The sequence below is a fragment of the Phoca vitulina genome, unplaced genomic scaffold (genome assembly GCF_004348235.1).
Source record: "Phoca vitulina isolate PV1807 unplaced genomic scaffold, GSC_HSeal_1.0 scaffold42, whole genome shotgun sequence".
NCBI classification, from domain to species: Eukaryota; Metazoa; Chordata; class Mammalia; order Carnivora; family Phocidae; genus Phoca; species Phoca vitulina.
Genome location: NW_022589745.1, coordinates 8,472,541 through 8,488,491, shown reverse-complemented (window position 1 = coordinate 8,488,491; position 15,951 = coordinate 8,472,541). Strand labels below are relative to the sequence as shown.

At 49.9% G+C, this 15,951-nt stretch overlaps 1 protein-coding gene across 1 annotated transcript in view; it reads right to left on the bottom strand.

Moving 5' to 3' along the window:
* Positions 1–15,951, bottom strand: part of GREB1 (growth regulating estrogen receptor binding 1) — a 71,291-nt gene that overhangs the window by 18,281 nt on the left and 37,059 nt on the right. Inside the window, exons 17-22 of the mRNA XM_032430159.1 lie at positions 10,906–11,245; positions 9,762–9,877; positions 8,040–8,239; positions 6,481–6,570; positions 2,959–3,587; positions 309–411 (exon numbers count right to left, since the gene is read on the bottom strand). Coding sequence (XP_032286050.1) covers positions 309–411; positions 2,959–3,587; positions 6,481–6,570; positions 8,040–8,239; positions 9,762–9,877; positions 10,906–11,245 — 1,478 coding nt within the window. The remainder of the gene's footprint in view (positions 1–308; positions 412–2,958; positions 3,588–6,480; positions 6,571–8,039; positions 8,240–9,761; positions 9,878–10,905; positions 11,246–15,951) is intronic.

The window sequence follows — 15,951 nt, the reverse complement described above, 5'->3', positions numbered from 1 at the left end:
TGTGCAGAAAGTTAAATGCGACAATTTATGTAAAGTATCCAGCACAGTGCCGGACACTTGGAAGATACGCAGTAAACAGCGGTTATTTTCAGCGTAGCAATTTTATCTCCACGAAGGCCTCCCAGAGCTATTCTGATATTGAGCAAAACAATGGCAAACAAGGGAGAGAAAAAAGCACCCCTCAAGGCCCCCGGGATGAGTGGGATCACTGATCTGAAAATTCCATCTAGATGGGAGAAGACATCAAGTCACCCGAGAAACTGATTAAAGAGGATTCTAAGCCCACGGGTCACCAACGCATAACTCACTGATGTTGATCTCCTCTTCATCATAAACATCCACTTCCGTCAGCCGGATGAGCATTCTGGACAAAATACTGAGGAACTGCAGGTAGGCACCTGTCTTCCCAATCTGTGAAGACATTGGAGTTGGAGCCAACGCTCAGTAGGGCCTGTCTACGTGCAGGCACCAGCTGGAGCACCAGACAGGCTCTGTGTCACCTATCTCTTTCCAAGACCCCACCTCATTAAAGCAAGAGCCAGGGGGATGCAAAGCCATTTGAGGGGAAATGTGACCTAAAGAAGGATGGCAGGCCACAGAAGGACTCCCGTGAGCAGCAGACCTGCCTGCTTATAAATCATGGCAATGCATCTCTACTTTTCATTGGCCACATTTTCTAAGCTGTTAGAAATAGGACTTTAATAGCAAACTGAAGAAAGGTTGCTTCAAAAGATGAACTGACAATAAAAAGCGTAATAATGTCTTAGAAGAATCTCGTATGGGGGCGCCTGGGTGGCTCAGTCGGTGAAGAGTCCAACTCTTGATTTCGGTTCAGGTCAGGATCTCAGGGTTGTGAGATCAAGCCCCGCATCTGGCTCTCTGCAGGGCATGGAGCCTGCCTGAGATTTGCTCTCTCCCTCTCCTGCTGCCCCTCCCCCCCATGCACTTGCACTCTTTCTCTCAAAAAAAAAAAGAGAATCTTGCATAATTAGATTGCTATTCTTGCATTAATCGATAGGTCTCTAATAAGAGAACAAAATCTGTTGTGCAAGACTTAAAAGTCTGGCATCTCATTTCTCTCCTCCTAAGGCCAGGAAAAGAAAATGATTTTTCTTCTCTTCCTGCTTTTTCTTCTTGTATCATAGAGTCCCTCACTCCCTCAGCCACACACCAGGCTAGGACACTATTGAGTCTTAGTTCACTTTGGTCACAGGTGGTTAAACGGGCACCTGTGGGCTAACCTCCCACCCTGTTACTCTGGGAATGTGCTTTCTAAGTTCTCAGCTCAATGCCTGGCTCATACTCTGTACTCAACAAATGTGGATGAACAGAAATAACTAACTTTAGAAAAGAAAATATGAAATACGACCGGGTGAACCTTCAGAGAAAATACTTGCCATACATGTAATAATAGACAAAGGATTAACATCTATAATCTCTAAAGGGCTCCTGCAAAGCAACAGGAAAAGGTCAAATGCCTAAAGGAAAAGTAAATAAGAGAAACACACCAGAAAAATCACTGTGAAAGTCGTAGCAGTGACCCATAAGTATATATATTCAACCTTAATAAAACTATAATAGACTATTTTTCACCTATCAAATGGGTGAAATTTTTTAAGATAACATTCAATAACATGACAGTATGGAGAAACCTGGATCCCCTTTTTCAAATTTATAAAAAGTTAATATATGCTCATTCATTTAAACATTCAAGAAATACAGAGTGATGGTGAAGAAGAACGTTTACAAAGCCCACGCCCTCTTCAGTGGCAATTCCGCCAGGGAATTTTTTTTTGGTATTTCCGCACACAGAGACATATACGTACACACCAATACTTATTTTCCTAATTGATATTACACTGTGTATATATTATTCTGTAACTCGATTTTTTTCAATTTCAATTTCAAATTTTTCAATTTAAAACCTTAGAGCAATTTCAGTGTCAGTATCTAGATATCTACCTCCAACCTTCTATGGCTGAACTGTGTAATACAGTTATACCCAAATTTATTCAACCGACCTTGACCAATGGAACTTCAGTTGTTTCCAGTTTGGTTTTTGACTATTGTAAACAATCCTAAAATGAGAATTCTTGTACATGTTTTTGCGGGTTTGCATTTCTTGGAGCAGACTGTAAGGAAATTAACAGGCTGAGTCCGAAGGCAGCCATCATGAAACGGGACAGGACGGTATTGATGGGGGTGAAAACAGCAGTAACTGACCCCACAGTTACCTGCTCTCTATGGTCAGGCTGTACTCCAGGCACCCTGTGGTTACTCTCTCGTTTACTGCTCACATCTCTGACTCAGGTGCTACTCTTTTCCTCATTCTCGGAGAGGACACTGAGGCACGGAGAAGGCTGGATCCTGCCCAGGGTGCCAGGTGTTGTCTGAGGCAGAATTCGAGCCCACCTCCCACCTCTGCACTGTTCTGACAAAGCCCCTTCCAAGACCTGACACGGTCATCTTCACACGCTCCCAGCACTTGGCAGATGTCTCCCATTTTGACAACTGCAACGGTCTTTTGTTGTTAGGAAAATACAGTGAGGTGAGAGGTTGGGATAGGGACAGGCCTCCTGCCTCCCCAATACGTTTCACCAAAACCTTCCGGTGCAGAACCCCGGGTGGGGGTGGGAGGGGGGGTTCTAATTGGCACAGACTGGCCGTGGGGACCAAATGAACTAATGTGGGAAGAGCAGAGTCAGGGTCTGAAGAAGCACCCACAGAGAAGCTCTCCGCCCCCACATCCCGCGAGGCAAGCACCTGAGGTCCGAGGCTGGACATGAGCCAGCCGTGGGTGGCAGGCAGGTCCCGACCCCCAAGCCCCCGCCCACTGTGGGGTCAGCCGTCAGAATGGCAAGATGTGACTAAGGGGATGCTGTCAGCCCCAAACCGGCCCCTGTGGGCGTGAACACGAGAACCCCCACGCAGCCCAGGCCCCGGCCGGGCAGCACCCACCTGGGGGGGCCCGCTGAGCAGGAGCCTGCGTGGGTGGAAGCCGTCCACGCGGCCCTCGGCGCGGTTGCCATAGTCCATGTGGCTGGGCCGGGGCACCGTCCACTGCCGGTAGTAGAGGGACTGCTCCGTGGACGTCATCGTCTTGCTGAGCAGGGGGCGGAAGGAGCTGGCCCACATGACTGAGTGGGAGGGCAGGAGTGAGGCGGCCTTGGGCAGGCCGCTGCTGTCGGTGGCCGTGACCATGTCGTACACCAGCTTGGGCAGGAAGACGATGGGGGGCTGCCGGCAGGCCTTGGTCATGGAGCACTGGGAGGCCTGCAGGACGAGCGTGCCGGCCGCGGGGGTCACAGACGAGGAGGAGGAGCCCGAGGAGGAGAGCTGGGAGGACGACGGGGTGACCGACACCTGGACGCTCCTCTGGCTGGCTCTCAGGCCGGAGTCCGGCTGGGGGGCCAGCCCAGGGCTGTGCCTGCTGATGACCGACGGTGGCCCCCGGCTTGCTTGGGGCCTCTGTCTTTCCCCGGGGGCCCTGCCCTCCTCCGAGGGGCCGCAGGGCTGTGGCGACCTGGCCCGCTCCCCCTGCGACGGTGGCCCGGGCTGAGCCAAGGACTCGCCGCACAGCGCCGAGCCTAGGGAGGGATGCACCTGTCAGTCACGCCCCAGGAAGGACCCTCACCAAACCGCCCACCACTCCTGTTCCTGTGACACAAAGTACCCGTACTTGACAATCACTGGGAACTTCGACGAACGAAAACGAAATCCCCCCTCTGGGTACACAGAAACTTTTGTCTTAGGACAGAGCCACGACTTGCTGAAGAGAGAGAGCCGGTGTCACGGGGCGAGACTTCACCCCACACTCACCCCAGCACCCTGCACACGGCCTCAAAGCCTCTCCGTTGCAAGCCCCGACCCAATCTGTTCCACAGCACCCGGCTCAAGCTCTGCGCACGCCCTGTGCAGGTGTTCCCGGGACGCTGCTCCCCGCTGTCCCCCCGGGGAGCTCACATCTAGCCTCTGCACCAGCACAATGGCAGCTTCTCGTGCAAACTGCCAGGGAGCCGCGCGGGACTCAGGACTCAGGAGGCTTTAACCAAACGCTGGAATTACCTAGCTTTTCGAAGGATCGGGGGAGGAAACGCAGAGCAGCCAGCCGAGCCAGGACTTCCTTCCGCCCCTCCCCGACGTGCACCACGTTGAGGCCTCGGGGAGTGTGGCCACATACCGGGCAGCACCCTGCTCTCTCATATCATCCCAGCCATACGCACCAGGGCTCGCGTGGCAGCTCACGGCAGCCCTGCAGACCTCGGGCCCGCAGAAAGCAGGGCAGACGGGACACTGCATCGTTGTCTTAACTCTGTCCTTTCCCAGGAGACGGTGTGGACAGAAGACAGACCCAGGGAGGCCTGCCTCAGAAAGGCCTTCTGGCCACCCTGCAGCACTTGGCTCAGCCTGCACCCCACGCACCACGCCGCTCAGGCAACCTCCCCTCTGGATCTGAGCTCCCCCCAAGGGCCCTACCACTCGGCTCCACGGCCTGCATCTAGCGCCCTTCCAGACGGCTCACGGAAGGAGGAAATGCAGCACTGGCTAGTCCCCCTCGGCTGGAGGCTCCTGCTGAGATACCTCGCGCTTGGGCAAGGCACTTGAAGTGACTGGCTCAGTGTCAATGGACTAGCCCGAAGAGCACATATGGGGAGGCTGTGAGGGACCCGGGCACTGGCCTGGGACAAGGGGGACAGATGGGCCTGAAGGACATCAAAGAGGCACAAGATTCCAAAAGTAGACCAAGGGAACCCCAGTGTCTTCATCCGCTTCCCTAGGTTGTGAGGGCCAGCCCAGTAGGACCCTGAGGATGGACACCCACACGGACGTTTCTCTCCGTCCACCCCCAAACCTCAGTTGGTCTGTCCCCAGTTGAATCCAGGGAAACTATCAGTCTATAAAGATGAGACCCACCCTCACCCAGGTCTCCACCCTGACTCGGTGGCTGCGGCCAAGTCTCACCTCCCTGGGCCTCCATTCCCTCATCTCTGAAATGTATGGCAGCCGAGGCCATGAGAAGCATCTCATCAGAGACCCCTAAGACCTCAGGACCTTCTTCCGAGGAGTCTTGGCTAAGAAAGTCACCTCACCTAAATGAAGAACTCCAGAAGGAGAGAGCCTGGCTCATAGCCTGGACATTCTATTCCTGAAGATGCTGCACAGACCAGTGTGTCCCCAGAACCTTCTAGAAAGCTGTCCCACCAGGACTGGGGACGAACAAAGCACGATTCCTCTCTATTCTGAATAGCACAGATTCATTCACTCACCCATTCGCCAGCTCCCTATATTGTTTGGGGCAGACGACACCAGAGGCTACAGCATTTGGCTTTTCGGACTACCCCGAGCCGAGGACTAGGTCTCCCTTCTGCCGCAGAAGGATGTGAAGGAGTCCTCGTTCTGACTCCCTCTGGGCACAACTGTGAGGGAGACCCCCCTCAGCCTGGCTCACTGTCACCTGTGGGCTGCGTGAGGAGGGGACAGAAGACAGGAAACCAAATCCCCCGGTGTTCTCTGACCTCCACAGCCAGGGACCACCACGCCCTGTGCCCAAGCACCACATGCCCCTCCACAGCCCGAGCCTCCTCCATCCTGAGTATCTTCTCCTCTGAGACCCAAAGGCCCTCCTCTAAGGGGCCGCGGGGCTGTGGCGACCCAGCCCGCTCCCCTGCAGGGACCGCACCCTACCCTTAAACCTGCCCCCACCTGAGGCAAAATTACCTCTCCATCCACGGAACTGTCCCACGTCATGTGTGTGTGTGTGTGTGTGTGTGTGTGTGTGCAAACAGCAATGCAACTGTCCCACGTCATGTGTGTGTGTGTGTGTGTAAACAGCAACGCAGCCCTTGTCGTGCTATCACACGGCTGATGAGGAACCATGAACACCCTGACAGCGGGTCTGTAGCTCATCTCTCTTTCTGCCCTGACTCAGATACCAAGTCGGTTCTCGGTAATGGCTGCACAGGAAGACCGCAATGCTGTTTCACGTGGGCCAGTCCTGACTGCTCCCAGACACCAAGCATCCCTTAGGCAGAGACTGGGCATTTTACCCACATTTCCCTGTGGTCTGGGTCCCGGGCTCAGGGACCACCTGTTGCCTTTTGTTGCTTTTCCCCCAGGGAATCTGTGTCCACTTCTCTCTGCCTTTAGACTCGACAAGAACACCTGACCCCAGCCCCTCTCCTCCCCCAGGGCACGCTGATTCCCTAAACCAACAGCTGCCGGGAGAGCAGCAAGGGGACACTGCCCAGCACAGGCCACGGAGGGAGACAGAGTCCATGATCTTCTCCCAGGAACTCTGACGTCCTGCCCAAACTCCTCACGTCCCAGACCCCAATCCAGAGACACAATCTCTAAGAAGCTCCAGTTCTTCAAAGATTCCCTTATCTTTCCAGTTCTAGGTGAAAATAAAGATCTTTTTTCATTCTCTGAAATCTCAAAAGAAACATCCAGATGTGCACTCTTTCCCACCTGGAGACTTACTGGATGCTTTAGAGGAGAGGGACGAAGACACCGAATCGTGGGAGCAGGACCTCTCCCTCTTCACCGGGCTCCTCTTCTCCGAGGTGGGGCCTGTTTCAAGACACATGTGCTGAAAACGCCTCATAACCATCATCTCGTGTGTTCGCCCAGCACTTCAGAGTTTGCAAAGTGTGTTCACACCCAGCATCCATCCATCCATGCATCCATCCATCCATGCATCCATCCATGCATCCACCCATCCATGTATCCATCCATGCATCCATCCATCCATGCATCCATCCATGCACCCACCCATCCATGTATCCATCCATGCATCCATCCATCCATGCATCCATGCATACATCCATCCATCCATGCATCCATCCATCCATCCACCCACCCAGCTACCATCTTGCAGGCGCCCGCCTCTGACAGAGCCCCGAGGAGACAGAAGGGGGGCGACACAGGCCAGTCAGGCGTTCACGGCTCATGGAGGCCCCTTCTCACGAGCCACAGCTACAGATGTAAGGAGCGCAGAGAGAGACCTGGGAGCCTGGAGGCCAGGCTCCCGCCGGGCACAGAAAGGCAAGAGCAGGTGACTTTCTGGAAGGAGTGACCCGACCTGAGCCCTGAAGGGCCAGCAGGGGTTTCTAAGTGAAGCACAAAGGAGGGGGAGCTCGAAGCCACGGGAGAGCCTCTGTGTGGCCCAGAGGTGACAAGAGCAGAGCACAGCCAGGGAACCCCGATGAGCTGAGTGTGACTAACAGCATGGGGTACTGTGTGAGAAGCAGTGAGACTAGAGAGGTAGGCTGTAAAATGCCAGGAATGCGGATTCATCCCACAGGCAACAGGGAGATTGAGGCATCTTAATGTCAGGGTCACAATCACATTTGTGCAAGGTTGCTATAGCTCCAGCAGAGTCTGTCCCGGGGGCCTTTTAGTCTCTGTCTTACAGGTGAGCAATCTGAGGCCAGTAAAGGAAGCACGACGTGTCCCAAGTCACACAGCCAGCAGATGCAGCGGGAAGAGAAAGCGGGTCTTCCAACCCTGCATCACACCCCACAAACACGTCCCATGCGTTTATAAACAGCTTTGTCTTTTTTCTTGCTGCACTGTTGACAACAGTCAGATGCCTTGCATTGCTCTGATTTACGTGTCCTATTAAAATATAGTGTTGGATTTTCATGTCTTGGAATGAAACCGGCCTTTTCTCATCAAACTTCATAATAAACCCAACCTGTTGGTTCACACGGGAAATACGCGAGCAAAGCTTATACGGGGCAGTAAAGTCACTGACTAGTCAAACCGAGTAGGAAACGGAGTCCTGAGAAATCGCAATTTTCCTTCCTATTCTCTAAGAATTCTAGAGCTAGGAAGAAGCAATCGGGGTTTCCATTTTCTCATACCACCAAAAGTGGGGGGGGAGCAAAATCTGAATGCAATCAGGGGTGTGCCATCTTCTGCAAAAACGTATCTAGATAGTGCTCATCGGAGCTGCTGCCCGTGAGACGGGCCCCAGGGCCACACAAGTGCAGGCTGCCCCCAAGACGAGCAGGCAAGGTGGACCTGCCACCCCTCACCTTCCGTCACCAGCTCCTCATCCTCGTTGTCTGTGCTGCTCAGCTTTTCCGCGTCGCTCTCTAAGGGCTCGTGCCGGGCCCCCTTCTCCAAGGGAACCTCATTGCTCACGAAGTAAGCAGCCAGGCCCAGCTCCTGTTCCAGGGCTGTTCTCACCAAGCAGGAGGAGTTTATCAGACGCAGGTCGCAGTACCTCAGAGACCTGGAGGGAACAAGAAGGTATCTATTGAGGGTCTTCTACAATGAGGCACCACTCCCAGCGCTGGGGGGAATGGGGATCGGGATCAGCCCCCTGCCGCCTCTTTAGGGCCCTAGGACTTGTGCAAACAGAAAAGCAGATCACAGTACAGTGAGCCCTTGGCAACCAAGTCAGTTTAACAGTAAGTCTCCTGGGGCACCTGCTATGGATTCAGCCCTGTCCTGCATGTCATCAAGAGAGCATTTTCAGGCCAGAAGAAAAGCAGATTGAACCCCAGCTCTGCTACTTCTAGGGCCAGAAACTTCCACAAGCTGGGCAACCTCTTGCAGGCTCAGATTTTCATCTGAAAGATGAGAATTAATATTAATAGCCATCTAAGTGCACTGTCTGAAGACTATATGCAGTCAGTGGACATTTAATTATTCAATCAGCACTTAAAATGTGCCAGGACTGTGCTAGATGCTAGGGATAGGGTGACAATCAAGTCACCTTTACCCGGCCTGTGAGGACACTGTGTGCAGTAGCCCTCGTGTAAGTGTGGGGTGGCCCAGGGGAAGGATCCCCGGCTTTGGAGTCGGGCAGCCGAGAGTCCATGGTCCACCAGGCTTAATCTCGGTAAGTCCCATTTCTTCACTGCTCAAAGGGGACACAAATGTTACCTTCCCTCAGGGTGATAGCAGTGAGAGTAAAATGAAATACAGCACATGAGAAGAATCTAGTACAGTGCCAGCACATGACAGGAACCCAATAAATGTCAGTTCTCACTCTTTGGTTATACCCGGAAAGATGTGCGTGGCCACCTGCTCTTCTCCATGGTATTAAGTAAATCTTCAGGAGCCAACCTGTTGCCACCCATTCAAGGAACTGCCTTACTGGAGGCCCAGTGACCTTCTGTCCTGAGTGTCTACCTGTCCATGTGACGGCCTAGAGACCCCAGGAGACACTGAGGGGGCTTGCAGCTGACTTCTCCATGGCCGTGGTCTCCAAAGGAACACAGCCTTTGAGACAGTCAGCTGTGTATGTGGAAACCAGCTCTACCTAAGGGGCATCAGCTGCCTCCCCACTTCCCAGAACACCTCCTACACCGGGAGGGCCCTGCTATCCCAGCAGCGAGATACCAGAAGTGGAGCCTTGACCCCCAAGATGATCAGATACTTTCCTAAACAGAACAGTCATCCCCAATGCACATGGTGATCCTCACGGGAGAAACTGAGGGAGGCATCAAACCCTAACCCCAGCTGGAAGACCTCCACCCACCGGGCCCAGCCACAGCCATCCCACCCCCCGTGAGCCCAAATGGTGCCTGTCTGAGAATTAGAAAATGCTGCCCAGACCTCAGACACATTTCAGTGCCACAGGCTGGGAAACTGTCATGATGAATGCACAACTCTATGATGACTCTGAATGTAAAGACTCCACCTGCCATTGGGCACTGGAAGCCTGGCCCGACCACCCCCCCAGAGCTGTGGGTACAGGCAGCTGGCTCTTCAAAGACCCCCAGGGCCACACAGCCCCCTCCCCTGACCTCGGTAAGGACTCCCCGTGAGGGTCCATCCCACTGAAGATCAGGATGCACGGCAGGCCCTCCAACTCCAGGTAGGTCTGAGGCCTCCACTCCGCGTCCTCAATTTTCTGCCACATCTGCGGATAATTAAAAAGCAATAAGGCGGGGAGACTCCTTACTTTCGGACTAGCCCAGCTCTGACAGATCTATGGTGTCCTCCTCCTGACTGAAAGCGTTTCGTGAGAAGGACAGATAAGCACATCGTCTGCTTCACGGCTGCGTTCCCAGCCACACTGCCCGGCACGTGTTAGCGATCCACAGAATATGTGCTGCCTGATCCTCGGGAAGAAAAGTGCATATCCTCAATTGGTCTAACCTTTTTACTGTGCTTTCTCAGCCATGCCGCTCCCTCGGTTCCTGCTCACCTCTTCTCTCAGGATTCTTTGTAACCCTCCTGCTTTTTCCCTCACCTCTCTGTGGGTTCAGTGAGAAGCTGGGGGCCAGGCACTGTGCTAGTCTGGGGGGGCCTGAGGACTATGGGGGTGGTCCCTGCCCTCCACCGCCTGGAAAGAGCCAGAGGACAGGCAGGGAGCACCACGCCAGCCCCACTGCAGAGGAGAACCCGGAGGCAGGGAGGGGCGGCTTCCTGAAAGAGGAAAAGACAGGAGCTGAGTTCTACAGGCCTATAAGCGTTGGCTAAACCAAGGAGGAGGAGAAGCACTCCCAGGAAGAATGAAAGGCACGCGGCAGCCCAGAAGTTTAAAAGAGCAAGACAAGGGGCGCCTGGGTGGCTCAGTCGGTTAAGCGTCTGCCTTCGGCTCGGGTCATGGTCTCAGGGTCCTGGGAGCGAGCCCCGCATTGGGCTCCCTGCTCAGGGGGGAGCCTGCTTCTCCCTCCACCCCTCCCCTTACTCGTGCTCGCTCGCTCTTTCTCTCTCTCAAATAAATAAAATCATTAAAAAAAAAAAAGAGCAAGACAATGCATTGGGGGCGGGGGGCAACATTTATAAGTAATTTAGTACTGCAGGTAGGGATGGGGCAAGAGAGGCAGCCAGAGGGTTGGCCAAGCATGGAGGGGGCCGAGGTGCTTATCACCACACCATCACCCCTCCCCCCTCCTCTCCCAGGCACCTTCCACCCCTCCTGTCCCTGCCCCCAGCGCCCACCTTGAGCTGCTTCACGAAGTGCTTCCCAACAGTGATGCCAGAGCTGGGGTTGCCCAGGATGATCTCGAAGTGCTCCTCCAGGGCCAGGCGTGCCCGCACGTGGGCTAGCCGCTCATAGGCCACGGCCGCCAGCGGCGAGCAGGGCACCCGCAGCAGGACCATGAGCCCGTGGCCGCAGGGGCACTGTTTGGGGGAGTTGATGAGGTTCTGGGTGATCTCCAGCGTCTCCACCGACGTGTAGTCCTTCATCTGCGAGAGGCCGCTCACAGCCATCATGGCGGCCGCGTAGTGCTGCACGAGAACAAAGGTCCTGATCACCGCGCTGTGCAGGCGGGGGAACCTGCAATAAACAGAGACACGGAGCCGTGACCGGGCTGCTGGCCACCTCCAGGATGCCCGGAGTGCTCCGGGAGGAGGAGCAGGGCCTGCGCCCAGCAAACGAGGGACCCAACACAGCCAGCGATGCGGGCACGGTGACCCCCAGGTGGCATCCAGGTTGTGTTTCCTTTCGAAGCTGGTTGTTTCAAACCTGAAAGGGAAGCCTTCCTTAGAAGTCAAATCAAAAATTGCTCTGTCACTTCCAGCTAGGAAAGAAGCGCATAGGTTTGCTGTTTCTCTGTGCTTTCCAGCACCTGGTGCACAGTAGCGGCTCAATAAATATTTGTGCAATGAACAAAGAGAGGAGTGAATGAAACAAATGATGGTTTCATCTCTCATCAGCTTAATTTGTACAGTAATCTGCCCCCAGTTCCCACTGAAAATAGAACCACTAGCGATCAGCATGTAAGCGCAGCGATCACATTCCCCAGATTGAGGGCGACCATCCCGAAGGCACATTTCTGCGTCTGTTTCAAGCACAATGAGTAATCAGAAATGTAACTAGATGTGATTTGACAGATGAATTACAAATCAGAACATACTCAGTCAAATCAAGAACCCCAGTTTGGGCTTCAGAAACTGTTACCATCTGTGTTTCCACAAAAAAGTGGTGACCCCGCCAAGACCACATGCCCTGCAAGCACTCTTCTGACCCACGCATCAGAAACAGATCTGGAGGCCATCCCTGGAGGCCACTGTGTTTCTCTGTAGGAACAAATTGACATCTGCTTTACACATGATGCTCTTGTGGGTTTATTTCGCTGGAATGTATCCCCTGACACAGTGGCTTTTTGGGGCGAAGATAAAAAAAGTTTCTCGATCTACAAAGATCGGCCCCTTACCATGGCCATGCCACCCCGAGAGTTCTATCAGGGCAATCAGTCACCTTCCACAGAGTTTCTGAGGTCTTCTCTTGTCTACTATTCTCCTCCTTTTCTTCATTCTTTGTCCTTAGCATTTCAACTACATCATGGATTCTATAAGTTGGAGAGCTGGCTTGCTGTCTCAGGAAGGCATGACTGATCTGCAGATTCTGGCACAAAGGGGACTCAGCAGTCCAAGGACTGCTCTGCCCTGCCCCTGGTGCACTGGCCAAATAGTGCCCAAGAAGAAAAGAAGAGAGCAGGGTGGAAAATGCACGGTCTCCCCTGCCCTACAGTACTGCCCCCACTGTGGTGGCCCCTTGTCACCCTGAGCAAGGTGGGATGAAGGGGGATGAAGAAGGGCAGGATGTCATTTGGGAGGAAGCATACTTTCTCCCCATCTCTGATATGGTGGGAAGTACCAGCATTCAACTCTGTTCAAAGGACAAGGAGAGTCAGAACAGGAACCATATTTACCCATCTGAAATGACAAAAAAACTGGACAAATATATGAAATAAGAGTGTTTCAAGACATTGGGCATCAGGAAGTGAAAGACGGTGATCCTTAGAAATGGAAAAATTGGAGGAGCCCCCAGCTTCTTCCTTAAAAAAGTTTCTGGAATGTGGTCAGGAAAGGGAAACCCAGGCAAAGCATCAGTGGTCTCCCTGACTTGAGGAAAGACACTGGAGTCCAGGGAAATCGAGTAGCAAGAGTTCACAGGGGAAAGTACCAGAGAGGAATAAGCTGCACAAATAGAGAACTCAGGAGAGCTACAGAGTGTCCCCCAAGTCATCAGTTGAGTAGTGATCAGTGCATATAGGTGAGGAAACTACTCAAGGCCAAGAAAGAAATCATCCAAGAGAATTAAAAGGAACAATGCCTTGAGCTCATACAGGGTTTAGAATAACTCCTGTTCCCATTGCCAGCATGGAAGACCTCAGAATTTGTGGAACATTACAGAATATTTAGAGAGTTTTGCCTTGGTAGTGGGACCAAGCCCCGTACTAAATACTGCTCTGATCCTGTCTAACAAAGCTCAAAGCTTAAAGCAAGACCTGAAAGGATTAAACCATCACCAAGTAACTTAACTATATCCCAGAACAAAGCTGAAGATTTATAGGAATACAAATACATCCAGCCCCAACAAGGTGAAATTTACAATGTCTGGAATCCTCTCAAAAATTACCAGATATTTAAAGAAGAAAATACAACCCATAATAAGGAGGGAGAAAAATCAATCAGTAGAAACTGACTCAGAAATAACACAAATAATAGAATTAGTAGATAAGAACATTAAAACAATTATTGTCACTATATTCCATACATTTAAGAAACTACAGGAAAGATTAAGAATGGTAAGTGGAGATATAAAAAAGACTCAAATTCTAGAGATCAAAACTAAAAAGCCTGAGAGAGAAGATGAACTGGACCCTAAATTCTCATGGGAGCTACCATCTTGGTATTTGGACTTGCCCTGCCCTGCCAGCATTAATAGATGCATTCAGGGATGGGTACCTGACCCAGGACAGGTCATCAGTCTTTTCTTGGAATTTTTCAAACAACGTTTAAAACAATCAGTCCCCCTCTAGAAGCTGAAGACTGTGTAATTCAGCAGCAATGAGGGGTGATGTTTTCATGGAAGAAGCCAGTGCAATGAGATACAATACAGCCAACACAAAGAGAGGTACCAAAGACAAGACAACAGAGTCACAGCAGTGTTTAATACCTAACTTAAGTTGCTCCTGAAACCAGCTGCATCTCTGACATTCTGTGGTTTATTTATTCAACCTCTCCTTTTATTTCATGACTCACTACATTTCTCTCCTTTTCTTAAGGTAGTTCAAGTTGAGTTTCTGTCACTTGCAAGGTAGAACCCTGATTAATAAACAAACACAAGTAAATGTTTATCATCAATTCATCAATGTGTATATACATTCATGCATGTGCTACCTGAAATTGTCTTTCTTCTTTTCTTAGAAGACAACTTCTTCTCTTAGGAGAAGAATTTCTTCCTGTCATATAAGACTCCTTTGCTTTTATAAAAAAAATATAAACAAACAAACCAGATATGACTCACAGCAGGAAAAAAAGATTAGTAAATGTGAAAACATAGCAACAGAAACTATCTAAAATGAAACAAAGGGAAACAAAAACAATAACATCAGAGAGTTATGAAACAACTGCAAGCAGCTTAATGTATGTGTTATTGGATTACTCTAACAGAGAGAAGGAGAATGTAGAAAAATATATTTGAAGAAATAATGACTGAATTTTTCCTCAGACGTAATGAAAATTCAAGTAAGTACAAGAAACATGAAGAAAATTATACCAAATCATATCTTAAATTGCTTAAAACCAGTAACAAATTAAAATATTTTTTAAAGCAGCCTGGTCAGTGGATGGAAGGAGCTGGGAGGGGAGGGCACATTACAGAGAGAAACAAAGGTGAGGATGGTGGCAGATTTTGTTTGAAACAGTGCAAGTCAGAAGACAGTAGAGCAACATCTTTAATGTACTGAAAGAAAAAACTACCTGAATTTTATACCTAGGGAAAATATCTTTCAAAAATGAGTAAAAATAAAGACACACAAAAGCTTAAAGAATGCATCACCAGCAGACCTTCCCTACAGATGTTGAAAAAAAGTCCTTCAGAAAGGGATAACAAAACCAGATAAATCCACACAAAGAAATGAAAAGCACTGGAAGTAGTAACTATGTGCATAAATATAAAAGATGTTTTTAAAAATTATTATTATTTAAATATCTCTAAAAGATAATTGACTATCTAAAGCAAAAGTAATTTATTGTGGAGTTTATAACGTATTTAAGTAAAATGTATGAGCATAGATGCACAAAGCCTGTGAGATGAGAAATAGATATACTACTGTAAGATCCTTATCCATGAAATGGTATAATATCACTTGAAATAGAAAGTAGGTTAAAAATATATACCATAAAGTCTAAAGCAACACCTAAAAGAACGTATGAGTTACAGCTAATGAGCAAGTGGTGGAGAGAATGAAATCATAAATGCTCAGTTCATCCAAAAGAAGACAGAAAAAGGGAGTCCATAGAACAGATGAAACAAATAGAAAAATTGTAAGATGGTAGATTTAAACACAACCACATCAATAATTACATTAAATGTAAATGGTCTAAACACCTCAATTAAAAGTCACAGACTGTCAGATGCAATAAATAAATAAGACCCCACTATACACTGTCTATACGAAAACAACTTTAAATATAGACACAAGTGGGTTAAAAGTGAAAATACGGAAAATTATAAACTACGCTAACACTAATCAAATGAAAGCTGGAGTAGCTATATTAATTTCAGAAAAAGTAGATTTTAGAACAAAGAATAATATTCTTTGGGTCATTCCATAATGATAAAGGAGTCAATTCATCAAGAGACACTTCACCAAAGATGACATACAAATGACAAATAACACATGAAAAGATGCTCAACATCATCGGTCACTGGAGAAATGAGTGAACTATTGACATATACTGCATAATTTCATTTATATAAAACACCAGAAAAATGCAAATAGTCTACAGCGAGAAACGCAAAGAAGGAATAATTACCAAGGGGTAGGAGGAAACTCTTGTTCATTATCTTAATTGTGGTGAAGGTTTTGCCAGTGTTTACATATGTCAAAACTCACCAAATTGAACACTTTAAATATCTGCAGTTTACTGAATGTCAGTTATTCCTCACTAAAGCTATTGTTTAAAAAAAAAAAAGAAAAAAAGAACTACTGTGTGGGAGGCAGGGATTAGCCCAGCTCCAAACAGCAG